This window comes from Mustelus asterias, chromosome 1 (assembly GCF_964213995.1).
Source record: "Mustelus asterias chromosome 1, sMusAst1.hap1.1, whole genome shotgun sequence".
In the NCBI taxonomy this organism is placed as follows: Eukaryota; Metazoa; Chordata; class Chondrichthyes; order Carcharhiniformes; family Triakidae; genus Mustelus; species Mustelus asterias.
This window is the reverse complement of record NC_135801.1, coordinates 197,678,048-197,691,804: the sequence shown is the minus strand read 5'-3', so window position 1 is coordinate 197,691,804 and position 13,757 is coordinate 197,678,048. Positions and strand designations below refer to the sequence as shown.

At 45.8% G+C, this 13,757-nt stretch overlaps 1 protein-coding gene across 1 annotated transcript in view; it reads right to left on the bottom strand.

Annotated features, from left to right (window-relative positions):
• The window catches only part of LOC144480642 (disintegrin and metalloproteinase domain-containing protein 8-like), a 122,973-nt gene extending 111,508 nt beyond the window's left edge, over positions 1-11,465 (bottom strand). The window contains exon 1 of the mRNA XM_078200270.1: positions 11,072-11,465. Coding sequence (XP_078056396.1) covers positions 11,072-11,291 — 220 coding nt within the window. The 5' untranslated portion in view covers positions 11,292-11,465. The remainder of the gene's footprint in view (positions 1-11,071) is intronic.
• Between the last annotated feature and the right edge of the window lie 2,292 nt (positions 11,466-13,757).

The window sequence follows — 13,757 nt, the reverse complement described above, 5'->3', positions numbered from 1 at the left end:
TGGGAGGAAACGCACTCAGACACGGGGAGAACGTGCAGACTCCGTACAGACAGACAGGAAAATGGGCAGTTGAAATTGAATACAGAACAATGTGAAATGATTCATTTTGGTGGGAAGAATATGGAACGGCAATATGAATTAAATGGTAAAAGAGGCAGTTTGGTCAAGTGAGAGCAATACAGTTCACACAATAACAGAGTTGTTCGTGTCATCTTTAATGAAGTAGCACTGCTGCCTCACAGCGCCAGGGACCCGGGTTTGGGTCACTGTCTGTGTGGAGTTTGCACGTTCTCCTCGTGTCTGCGTGGGTTTCCTCCGGGTGATCCGGTTTCCTCCCACAGTCCAAAGATGTGCGGGTTAGGTTGATTGGCCATGCTAAAATTGCTCCTTAGTGTCCTGGGATGCGTAGATTAGAGGGATTAGCGGGGATATGGGGGTAGGGCCTGGGTGGGATTGTGGTCGGTGCAGACTCGATTGGCCGAATGGCCTCTTTCTGTACTGTAGGGTTTCTATGATTTCTATGATTCTCCCCACGTCTGCATGGGTTTCCTCCAGGTGCTCCAGTTTCCTCCCACACTCCAAAGATGTGCAGGTTAGGTGGATCGGCGATGATAAATTGCCCCTTCGTGTCCCAAGATATATAGTTTAGGAGATTAGCAGGGTAAATACATGGGGTTACACAGTAAGCCTGGGTAAGAGTTGGTGCAGACATGATGGGTCAAATGGCCTTCTTCGGTCTGTATGCATTCTCTAATTCTATTCAGCCAGGTCCCTCTGCTCCTGTACGTCTTTAGAGTTTGTACCCTTTGTTTTATATTATCTCTGCATGTTCTTTAATACAATCACTTCACATTTCTCCATATTGAACTCCATCTGCCTGTCCAGCCATTCCAATAACTTACCCGTAACCTTCATAAATTCTAAACCATTCTACCCACAGTGCACAAGGTTTTCACATGTCATCCGTAAACTTTGAAATTGTGCCCCGTACATCAAGGTCAGGGATATTAATATACATCGGGAAAAACAGAATTGAAAAACTAACCTCGGAGGAATCGCAGTACAAACATTCCTCCAGCCACGGCGTTGTTTCTGGTGACTGAGACAATGTGTATCCATTTGCTAATGTCCATCTAATTGCATTTACAGCATTGCCCACAAACTGTGTGGTTCTGTATCCTTTTGCCTTTTGCAAATCCATATACATCACATCAACAGCATTACCCTCATCAACCCTTCCTGTTACCTCTTGAAGAAAACAGCATTGTCCTCCTCAAAGATCTCTTCAAAAACACCAGCAAGTTGTCCCTTGTGGTTTTCTTAATTCATTACCATTTTCCATATGACTGATAATTATGTCTTAACTTATTGATTCTTGCAGTTTCTCCACCACCAAAGTTCAAAAGACTGGCCTGTCGTTGCTTTACACCCTTTTTTAAAAATAAGGGTGTAAAAGGGCGAGTGACTGAGGTGACGGTGGGGAACCGGTGACCATAGATCTATTAATTTTAAAATAGTTATGGAAAGGAACAAAACTGGGTCCACAGGTGCAAGTTCTAAATTGGTGCAAGGTGAGTTTTGACGGAATTAGACAGGTGTTTGCAAGGGTTGATTGGAGTAGCTTGTTTGAGGGCAAAGCGACCTCCGGCAAGTGAGGGGCCTTTAGAAGTGAAATAGCTCGAGTTCAGGGTCTGTATGTTCCTGTTAAGGTGAAGGACAACGCTGGCAGGAGGAGGGAATCCTGGATGACAAGACATATTGAGACTTTAGCCAGGAAAAAGGAGGCATGGCTCAGGAACAAGCAGCTGGAATCACGGGATTCCCTGGAGGTGTACAGGGGATACAGGAGTATACTCAAGAAGGAAATTAGGAGGGCAAATAGAGGGCATGAGATTGCTTTGGCTGAGGGGATTAAAGTGAATCCCAAGGGATTCTTTAAGTATATTAAAGGAAAAAGAATAGCTAGAGAGAGAATAGGACCCCTCAAGGACAAAGGTGGGCACACATGTGGAACCGCAGGGGATGTTTGAGGTTCTCAATGAATATTTCTCCTCTTCGTTTACGTGGAGAAAGACATGAAGACTTGGGAACCTGGGAAAGTTAATGGCGATATTTTGCATCGCAGTAGAGGAGGTGATGGATGTATTAAAATGTATAAAGGTGGATAAATCTCCTCGCCCAGACCAGGTATATCCAAGATCACCGTGTGAGGCTAGAGAAGAAATTGCGAAGCCCTGGTTGAGATATTTGCATCATCATTAGCCATGGATGAGGTACCAGAATTATTTGCGGAAGGATATATTGGCCTTGGAGGGAGTGCAGAGAAGGTTCACCAGGTTGATACCAGAGATGAGGGGTGTTGATTATGAGGAGAGACTGAGCAGATTAGGTTTGTACTCGTTGGAATTTAGAAGGCTGAGGGGGGATCTAATAGAGGCCTATAAGATAATGAAGGAGCTGGATAGGGTAGAGGTGGAGAGATTCTTTCCACTTAGAAAGGAAGCTAGAACTAGAGGGCACAGCCTCAAAATAAAGGGGGGTCAGTTTAGGACAGAGTTGAGGAGGAACCTCTTCTCTCAGAGGGTGGTGAATCTCTGGAATTCTCTGCCCACTGACGTGGTGGAGGCTACCTCGTTGAATATGTTAAAGTCACGGATAGATGGATTCCTGATCGGTAAGGGAATTAGGGGTTATAGGGATCAGGCGGGTAAGTGGAACTGATCCACTTCAGATCAGCCATGATCTTACTGAATGGCGGAGCAGGCTTGAGGGGCTAGATGGCCTACTCCTGCTCCTATTTCTTATGTTCTTATGTACCAGAAGACTGAAGGGTAGCAAATGTTGTGCGCTTGTTTAAGAAGGACTGCGAAGAAAAACCTGGGAATTATAGACCAGTAAGCCTAACATCTGTGGTTGGTAAGTTACTGGAGAGGATTCTGAGGGATAAGATATACAGGAATTTGGAAAGACAGGGTTTGATTAGGAGTAGTCAGCAAGGTTTTGTGCATGGAAATCATGCCTTACAAATTTGTTAGAATTCTTTGATGAAGTGACCAGGAAGGTTGATGAGGGCAGGGCGGTTGAAGTGGACCAAAGAGGTGGATGAGGGTAAAGCGGTTGATGTGGTCTATATGGATTTCAGCAAAGCGTTTGATAATGTTCCCCATGGTAATCTTTTGCAGAAAATACGGACACATGGGATTGAGGGTGATTTAGTGGTTTGGATCAGGAATTGGCTAGCTGTAAGAAAACAGTGGGTGGTGGTTAATGGGAAATATTCATCCTGGAGTTCAGTTACTAGTGGTGTACCGCAAGGATCTGTTTTGGGGCCACTGCTGTTTGTCATTTTTATTAATGACCTGGATGAGGGCGTGGAAAGATGGATGAGTAAATTTGCGGATGACACTAAAGTCGGTGGAGTTGTAGACAGTGCGGAGGGAAGTGGCAGGTTACAGAGGGACATAGATAAGCTGCAGAGCTGGGCTGAGAGGTGGCAAATGGAGATTAATGTGGAAAAGTGTGAGGTGATTCACTTTGGAAGGAGTAACAGGAATACAGAGTACTGGGCTAATGGTAAGATACTTGGTAGTGTGGATGAACAGAGGGATCTGAGTGTCCATGTGCATAGATCCCTGAAAGTTGGCACCCAGGTTGATAGGGTTGTTAAGAAGGCGTACGGTGTGTTAGCTTTTATTGGTAGAGGGATTGAGTTTCGGAGCCAGGAGGTCATGCTGCAACTGTACAAAACTCTGGTGTGGCCGCATTTGGAGTATTGCGTACAGTTCTGGTCGCCGCATTATAGGAAAGATGTGGAAGTGTTGGAAAGGGTGCAGAGGAGATTTACCAGGATGTTGCCTGGTATGGTGGGAAAATCGTATGAGGAAAGGCTGAGGGGCTTGAGGTTGTTTTCGTTAGAGAGAAGAAGGTTAAGAGGTGACTTAATAGAGGCATACAAGATGATCAGAGGATTAGATAGGGTGGATAGTGAGAGCCTTTTTCCTCGGATGGTGATGGCTAGCACGAGGGGACATAGCTTTAAATTGAGGGGTGAGAGATATAGGACAGATGTTAGAGGTAGGTTCTTTACTCAGAGAGTAGTAAGGGCGTGGAATGCCCTGCCTGCAGCAGTAGTGGAGTCGTCAACATTAAGAGCATTCAAATGGTTATTGGATAAACATATGGATGATATTGGAATAGTGTAGATTAGAGGGGCTTTAGATTGGTTCCACTGGTCGGCGCAACATCAAGTGCCGAAGGGCCTGTACTGCGCTGTAATGTTCTATGTTCTATGTTCTTTATGAACTTCAGTAAGGCCTTTGATAAAGTTCCACATGGTAGGCTGCCCTGGAAGATTAGATCGCATGGAATCCAGGGAGAGCTGGCAAATTGGATATACAATTGGCTTGATGGTAGGAAGCAGAGGGTAATGGTGGAAGGATGCTTGTCGGATAGGAGGACTGTGACTAGTGGTGTGCCTCAGGGGTCAGTGCTGGGCCCATTGCTATTTGTTATCTGTATCAATGATTTGGATGAGAATGTACAAGGCATGATCAGTAAGTTTGCAGATGACATTGAAATAGGTGGTATTGTAGACAGTGAGGAAGGTTATCAAACATTGCAGCAGGATCACGATCAGCTGGGGAAGTGGACCAAGAAATGGCAAATGGAGTTGCATTTTGGAAAGTCAAATCAAGGTAGCCTTTAATAGTGAATGGCGACCTTTGGGACCTTGGAGTTCAGGTGCACGGTTCTCTGACAGTGGAGTCACAGATAGGGCAGTGAAGAAGGCTTTTGGCATGCTGGCCTTCATCAGTCAGGGCAGTGAGTATAGAAGTTGGGAAGTTATGTTGCAGTTGTACAGGATGTTGGTGAGGCCGCACCTGGAGTATTGTGTTCAGTTTTGGTCGCCTCGCTATAGGAAAGATGTTATTAAACTGGAGAGAGTGCAGAAGAGATTTACAAGGATGTTGCCAGGACTCAAGGGATTGAGTTATAGGGAGAGATTGGATAGGCTAGGACGTTTTTCTTTGGAGTGTAGGAGACTGAGGGGTGATCTTGTAGAGATGTATAAGATCATAAGTGGCATGGATAGGGTGAATGCACTCAGTCTTTTTCCCAGGGTTGGGGAATAGAGAACTAGACGGCATAGGTTTAAGTTAAGAGGTGAAAGGATTAATGGGAACCTGAGGAGCAACTTTTTTACACAGAGGGTGGTATGTGTGTGGAATGAGCTGCCGGAGGAAGTGGCTGAGGCAGCGACATTGACAATATTTAAAAGGCATTTGGAAAAGGAAAGGGTTAGAGGGATATGGGCCAAATGCAGGAAAATGGGCTGAGCTTAGATGGGCTTTTTGGGTGGCATTGACCAGTTTGGGCCGAAGGGTCTGTTTCCGTGCCGTAGATTCAATCATATATAATTCTCTAATTATGTGGCCCAACCCCGGAGACTCAGAACGACAGAAAAATTACATTCAATGCCTCTGCAAATTCCACTTTCACTTCCCTCACCTTCCATAGGTATATCTCATCTGGTACCAGTGCTTTATCAATGTTAAGTATAGACAACAGACGATCCAATACCTCACGTGAATCCATTACAAACCCTTCTCCATCAATATCCTGGGGGGGTCACACTTGACCAGGAACTGAACTGGACTAGCCATATAAACACAGTGGCTACAAGAACAGGTCAGAGTCTGGGAATTCTGTGGAGAGTAACTCACGTCCTAACTCCCAAAGCCTGTCCACCATCTACAAGGCACAAATCAGGAGTGTGATGGAATACTCCCCACTTGCCTGGATGGGTGCAGCTCCAACAACACTCAAGAAACTTGACACCATCCAGGACAAAGCAGCCCACTTGATTGCTACCCCTTCCACAACATTCACTCCCTTCACCACTGACGCTCAGTAATAGCAATGTGTACCGTCTGAAAGATACACTGCAGGAACTCACCAAGGTTCCTTCGGCAGCACTTTCCAAACTCACAACCACTACCATCTAGAAGGACAAGAGCAGCAGATTCTTTTTTTGATTTGATTTGATTTCTTGTCACATGTAATAGTATGCAGTGAAAAGTATTGTTTCTTGCTCGCTATACAGACAAAGCATACCGTTCATAGAGAAGGAAAGGAGAGAGTGCAGAATGTAGTGTTACAGTCATAGCTAGGGTGTAGAGAAAGATCAACTTAATGCGAGGTAAGTCCATTCAAAGTCTGATGGCAGCAGGGAAGCAGCTGTTCTGGAGTTGGTTGGTACGTGACCTCAGACTTTTGTATTTTTTTCCTGATGGAAGAAGGAGGAAGAGAGAATGTCCGGGTGCATGGGGGTCCTTGATTTTTTTAAAATTAATTCATGGGACATGGGCGTCGCTGGCTGGGCCAGCATTTATTGCCCATCCCTAGTTGCCCGAGGGCAGTTGAGAGTCAACCACATTGCTCTGGCTCTGGAGTCACATATAGGTCAGACCGGGTAAGGATGGAAGATTTCCTTCCGAAAGGGATATTAGTGAACCAGATTGGCTTTTCCGACAATCGACAATGACTTCATCATCATCAGTGGATTCCTAATTCCAGATATTTTACATTGAATTCAAATTCCAACAGCTGCCCTGGTGGGACTCGAACCCAGGTCCCCAGAACATTAGCTAAGTTTCTGGATTAATTGTCCAGCAATAATACCACTGGGCTATCACCTCCCCATATGCTGGCTGCTTTTCTGAGGCAGCGGGAAGGGTAGAAAGAGTCGCCATTCCTTCACTGTCACTGGGTCAAAATCCTGGAATTCCCTCCCTAAGAGCACTTTGTGTGTACCTACACCCAGCAGTTCCAGAAGGCATCTAAACACCACCTTTGCAAAGGCAACTAGTCACAAAGAACAAAGAAAGTTACAGCACAGGAACAGGCCCTTCGGCCCTCCAAGCCTGCACCGGCCATGCTGCCCGACTGAATTAAAACCCCCTACCCTTCCGGGGACCGTACCCCTCTATTCCCATCTCATTCATGTATTTGTCCAGATGCCCCTTAAAACTCACTATCGTATCTGCTCCGACTACCTCCCCCGAGAATCCCTCTAGTGCAGAAGGAGGCCATTCAGTCCATTGAGCCTACACTGACAACAATCCCACCCAGGCCCTATCCCCATAGTTACTGCATGTATTTACTCGCAAGTCTCCTTGACACTAAGTGGCAATTTATCATTGCCAATCCACCTAACCCGCACATGTTTGGACTGCGGGAGGAAACCAGAGCACCCGGAGGAAACCCACGCAGACATGGGGAGAATGTGCAAACTCCACACAGACAGTGACCCGAGGCTGGAATTGAACCCGGGATGGTTAATAAACGCTGGTTTAGCCAGTGACACCAACATCCCATGAATAAGACTGGGGAGCTACAGGAGCAGATTGTATTGTAGAAATATGATGTGGTGGTGATATCAGAGACCTGACACAAGGAAGGGCAAGACTGGGTGATAAATCTTTCTGGGTACAAGATGTTCAGAAAAAGTAGGACAGGAAGGAAAAGAGGAGAGTGTGGTATTGTTAAGGGGATCATTTCAGTGCTGGAGAAAGAGAAGGTCCCAGCGGGTTCGAGGACAGAATCAATTTGGCTAAAGCTAAAGAATATAAGGGACAATTACATTGCTCGGTGTAGGCTATAGCCCCCAGCCAGCGAGAAGGATGTAGAGTAATGAGTCTGCAGGGAAATTACAGAGAGATGCAAACATTACAGAGTAGTTTTAATGGGGGACCTTAATTAGCTGAATGAAGACTGGGACAGTGGTAATGTAAAGGGCAAAGAGGGGCAAACGTTCCTCGATTAAAGGGGAAGCTGATTGGTGATGATTTAACCTGAGGATCACCACACCTCAGGCAAGGGGCAAAGCTGACAAGGCGGGTCCTTCATGAATAACCTCAGCCGGTACAGAAATTGAACCCACGCTGGCAATGCCAGTGTAATACAATCTAACACAAATCTGTGCGAGCGTTTTACACTGTAACACAATCCTGTTCCTTTACATAAGCAGCACAGATCTGTTCCTGTATATAAACCTTTCCAGATCTATACGTTTTAACACAATCCTGTTCCTGAAAAGAAGCCTTGCCAGTGTTTTATACTCGAGTGCCAGTGTTGCAGTACATAATCAGTGCCAGTGTTATACACACGAACGCGATCCTGTTCCTGTATAAACAGAGACATTGTTACACACTCTAACGCAATCCTGCTCCTGTACATAAACAGTGCCAGTGTTATACACTGTAACACAATCCTGTTCCTGTGTATAATCAGTGCCAGTGTTATACACTGTAACACAATCCTGTTCCTGTGTATAAACAGTGCCAGTGTTATACAATCTAACACAAATCTTTCCCAGCGTTTTATACTGTTCATGTACAGAAAGAGAGTGTTATACAATCTAACACAAATCTGTTCCTGTATTTAAAATTTGCCAGTGCTACACACTTTAACACAATCCTGCTCCTGTACATAAACAGTGTCAGTGTTATACACTGTAACGCAATCCTGATCCTGTACATAAATATTACTAGTGTTATACACTGTAACACAATACCCTTCCTGTATATAAACATTGCCACTGGCAGGTTGGAAAGATTGAACATAAGAACATAAGAACTAGGAGCAGGAGTGAGCCATCTGGCCCCTCGAGCCTGCTCCGCCATTCAATAAGATCATGGCTGAGCTTTTCATGGACTCAGCTCCACTTACCCGCCCGCTCACCATAACCCTTAATTCCCTTACTGTTCAAAAATTTATCTATCCTTGCCTTAAAAACATTCAATGAGGAAGCCTCAACTGCTTCACTGAGCAGGGAATTCCACAGATTCACAACCCTTTGTGTGAAGAAGTTCCTCCTCAACTCAGTCCAAAATCTTATTTTGAGGCAATGCCCCCTAGTTCTAGTTTCACCCGCCAGTGGAAACAACTTCCCTGCTTCTATCTTATCGATTTCCTTCATAATCTTATATGTTTCTATAAGATCTCCCCTCATTCTTCCGAATTCCAATGAGTACAGCCCCAGTCTACTCAGTCTCTCCTCATAAGCGAACCCTCTCAACTCCGGAATCAACCTAGTGAATCCCCTCTGCACCCCCTCCAGTGAACAAAGAACAAAGAAAATTACAGCACAGGAACAGGCCCTTCGGCCCTCCAAGCCCGCACCCACCATGCTGCCCGACTTAACTAAAACCCCCTACCCTTCCAGGGACCATATCCCTCTATTCCCATCCTATTCATGTACTTGTCAAGACACCCCATAAAAGTCACTACTGTATCCGCTTCCACTACCTCCCCTGGCAACGAGTTCCAGGCACCCACTACTCTCTGTGTAAAAAATCTGTCTTGTACATCTCCTTTAAACCTTGCCCCTCGCATCTTAAACCTATGCCCCCTAGTAATTGACTCTTCCACCCTGGGAAAAAGCTTATGACTATCCACTCTGTCCATCCCTCTCATAATCTTGTAGACTTCTATCAGGACGACCCTCAACCTCCATCCCTCCAGTGAGAACAAACCAAGTTTCTCCAATCTCTCCTCATAGCTAATGCCCTCCATACCAGGCAACATCCTGGTAAATCTTTTCTGTACCCTCTCCAAAGCCTCCACATCCTTCTGGTATTGTGGTGGCCAGAATTGAACACTATATTCCAAGTGCGGCCTAACTAAGGTTCTATAAAGCTGCAACATGACTTGCCAATTTTTAAACTCAATGCACCGGCCGATGAAGGCAAGCATGCCGTATGCCTTCTTGACTACCTTCTCCACCTACATTGCCACTTTCAATAAACTGTGTACCTATACACCAAGATCCCTTTGCCTATCAATACTCTTAAGAGTTCTGCCATTTACTGTATATTTCCTCTCTGTATTCGACCTTCCAAAATGCATTACCTCACATTTGTCCGGATTAAACTCCATCTGCCATCTCTCCGTCCAAGTCTCCAACTGATCTATATCCTGCTGTATCCTCTGATGGTCCTCATCGCTATCCGCAAATCCACCAACCTTTGTGTCGCCCGCAAACTTACTAATCAATCCAGTTACATTTTCCTCCAAATCATTTATATATATTACAAACAGCAAAGGTCCCAGCACTGATCCCTGAGGAACATCACTTGTCACAGCCCTCCATTGAGAAACACACCCTTCCACTGCTACCCTCTGTCTTCTTTGACCGAGCCAGTTTTGTGTCCACCTTGCCAGCTCACCTCTGATCCCATGCGACTTCACCTTCTGCACCAGTCTGCCATGAGGGACCTTGTCAAAGGCCTTACTGAAGTCCATGTAGACAACATCCACTGCCCTATCCTCATCAATCTTACCTTAGCACTTTTTATTACTTCTTTAGTATCCCTTTGTTTATGTTTGAAAGGTTCCCAATTGTTTACGATTTACATAGATGATTTGGAGTTGGGGACCAAATGTTGTGTGTCAAAATTCACAGATGACACTAAGATGGGTGGCAGAAGAAAGTGTGCAGAGGACGTTGAAAGTCTGCAAAGGGATATAGATAGTCTAAGTGAGCGGGCAAGGGTCTGGCAGATGGAGTACAATGTTGGTAAATTTGAGGAACAGACAACATACCGAAAGGACTACAGATCACAAACCCACTCAGGTCAACCTAGAACACAGACTACGCTGAGAGACTTTGCCGTTGCACCTCTCACACTCCTCAACCACCTCATACACCAGCTCTACAGCAAACGCCGCAGCCTGGAAACCAAGATAGAATCCATATTCTCAACTTGCGTTCGGGATGCAGACCAGTATTCTGTAACTTGGTTTTGTGTCTCTGTGCCCTGTTTGAGAGCAGATTTCCACTCCATCTGACGAAGGAGCAGCGCTCCGAACGCTAGTGGCGTTTGCTACCAAATAAACCTGTTGGACTTTACCCTGGTGTTGTTAGACTCCTTACTGTGTTTACCCCAGTCCAACGCCGGCATTTCCACATCATGTATCCCATGAACAGTGCTGTGACCATTTCAATATTTTTTTCTCAGTATTTAAGGAAGAGTAAAAGTATGAAGATTATATCACTGTTCTTCCTCACCTGAAGCAGTTTCTTGTCCACTTGAAGAAGATCCGTTAATTTCAGTGCCCCAGTCGGCTCCTGGTGAACGGTTGTTAGATTCATTACTGGGAACCGATAACAATGTCCCACTTCTGAGAGTTATCATATCAGCAGCTGCAGTCTCTTCATTTACTACAGCTGAAAGATTTGAAACCCGGCACCAAATCAGAAACACCAAACACACATTGCCGGCAAACATCGTGAATAATCACAGCCGTTTACCCGACACCTCAAAGCTCTTTATTTCCCTGCCTGTCCTCCACGTCAATCTCTCTCTTTCCCTCTGTCCTTTATTCTCTGTCAATCTGTCTCAGCTCTCGGTGAGTTTTTGAATCTGTGCCAGCCTGTGAATCATGTGAGAAGTAACTTTGTAACTGCCCCAGCCGTACACAGGAGGTCGGAGGAGGAGAGAAAACATGGAAACAAATTGTGAGGAGGAGCAGTCGCACTGAGTGGATATCAGGGAACTTGGGGAAATAAATAGTGATGTCTTGAGGAGTGTACATATTACAGAGAAGGAGGTGCTGGAAGTCTTAAAGCACATCAAGATAGAAAAATCGCTGATGAAGTGTATCCCAGGACATTGTGGGAGGCTAGGGAGGAAATTGCGGGCCCCTTGGCGAGATATTTGAATCGTCGATAGTCACAGGTGAGGTGCCTGAAGATTGGAGAGTTGCAAATGTTGTGCCTTTGTTTAAAAAGGGCTGCAGGGAAAAGCCTGGGAACTACAGGCCAGAGAGCCTCACATTATAGGCCGGTGAGCTTGACGTCCGTGGTCAGGAAGTTGTTGGAGAGAATTCTTAGAGATAGGATGTATGCGCATTTAGAAAAGAATAAACTCAGTAACGACAGTCAGCATGGTTTTGTGAGAGGGAGGTCATGCCTCACGAACCTGGTGGAGTTTTTTGAAGAAGTGACTAGAATGGTTGACAAGGGAAGGGCCATGGATGTCGTCTATATGGACTTTAGTAAAGCGTTTGACAAAGTCCCTCATGGTAGGTTGGTGCAAAAGGTTGGATCTCATGGGATAAAGGGGGAGGTGGCTAGATGGGTGGAGAACTGGCTTGGTCACAGAAGACAGAGGGTGGTAGTGGAAGGGTCTTTTTCCGGCTGGATGCCTGTGACGAGTGGTGTTCCGCAGGGCTCTGTATTGTGACCTCTGCTGTTTGTGATTTATATAAACGATCTGGAAGAAGGTGTAACTGGGGTGATCAGTAAGTTTGCGGACGACACGAAAATGGCTGGACTTGCTGATATGAGGAACATTGTCAGAGGCTACAGATGGATGCAGATAGGCTGGAAATTTGGGCAAAGAAATGGCAGATGGAGTTCAATCCTGATAAATGCGAAGTGATGCATTTTGGTAGAACTGACCTATGGGGGAGCTATATGATAAATGGCAGAACCATAAAGGGTGTAGATACGCAGAGGGACCTGGGTGTGCAAGTCCACAGATCCTTGAAGGTGACGTCACAGGTGGAGAAGGTAGTGAAGAAGGCATATGGCATGCTTGCCTTTATAGGAAGGGGCATAGAGTATAAAAGTTGGGGTCTGATGTTGCAGTTGTATAGAACGTTGGTTCGGCCGCATTTGGAATACTGCACCCAGGTCTGGTCGCCACACTACCAGAAGGACGTGGAGGCTTTAGAGAGAGTGCAGAGGAGGTTTACCAGGATGTTGCCTGGTATGGAAGGGCTTAGTTATGAGGAGAGATTGGGTAAACTGGGGTTGTTCTCACTGGAAAGACGGAGGATGAGGGGTGACCTAATAGAGGTGTATAAAATTATGAAAGGCATAGATAGGGTGAACGGTGGGAAGCTTTTTCCCAGGTCGGTGGTGACATTCACGAGGGGTCATAGGTTCAAGGTGAGGGGGGGGAGGTTTAACACGGATATCAGAAGGACATATTTTACACAGAGGGTGGTGGGAGCCTGGAATGCGCTGCCGGGCAAGGTGGTGGAGGCGGACACACTGGGAACGTTTAAGACTTATCTAGATAGCCACATGAATGGAGTGGGAATGGAGGGATACAAAAGAATGGTCTAGTTTGGACCAGGGAACGGCGTGGGCTTGGAGAGCCGAAGGGCCTGTTCCTGTGCTGTATTGTTCTTTGTTCTTTGTATCTGTGGTGGATAAATTCTTAGAATCTTAGAAACGCTACAGCACAGAAAGAGGCCATTCGGCCCATTGAGTCTGCACCGACCACAATCCCACCCAGGCCCTACCCCCATATCCCTGCATATTTACACACTAATCCAAAGAACAAAGAACAATCCCTCTAACCTACGCATCCCAGGTTACTAAGGGGCAATTTTCAGCATGGCCAATCAACCTAACCCGCACATCTTTGGACTGTGGGAGGAAACCAGAGCACCCGGAGGAAACCCATGCAGACATGAGGAGAATGTGCAAACTCCACACACTTCCAAATTGTTGGACGGTATTTTGAGAGACAGGATCTACAGGCATTTAGAGACGCAAGGACTGATTAGGGACAGTCAGCATGGCTTTGTGAGTGGAAAATCATGTCTCACAAATTTGGTTGAGTTTTTTGAAGGGGTAACCAAGAAGGTAAATGTTTTGTCGACATGGACTTTAGCAAGGCCTTTGACAAGGTACCGCATCTTGGTTGTTGCATAAGGTTAAATCTCACAGGATTCAGGGT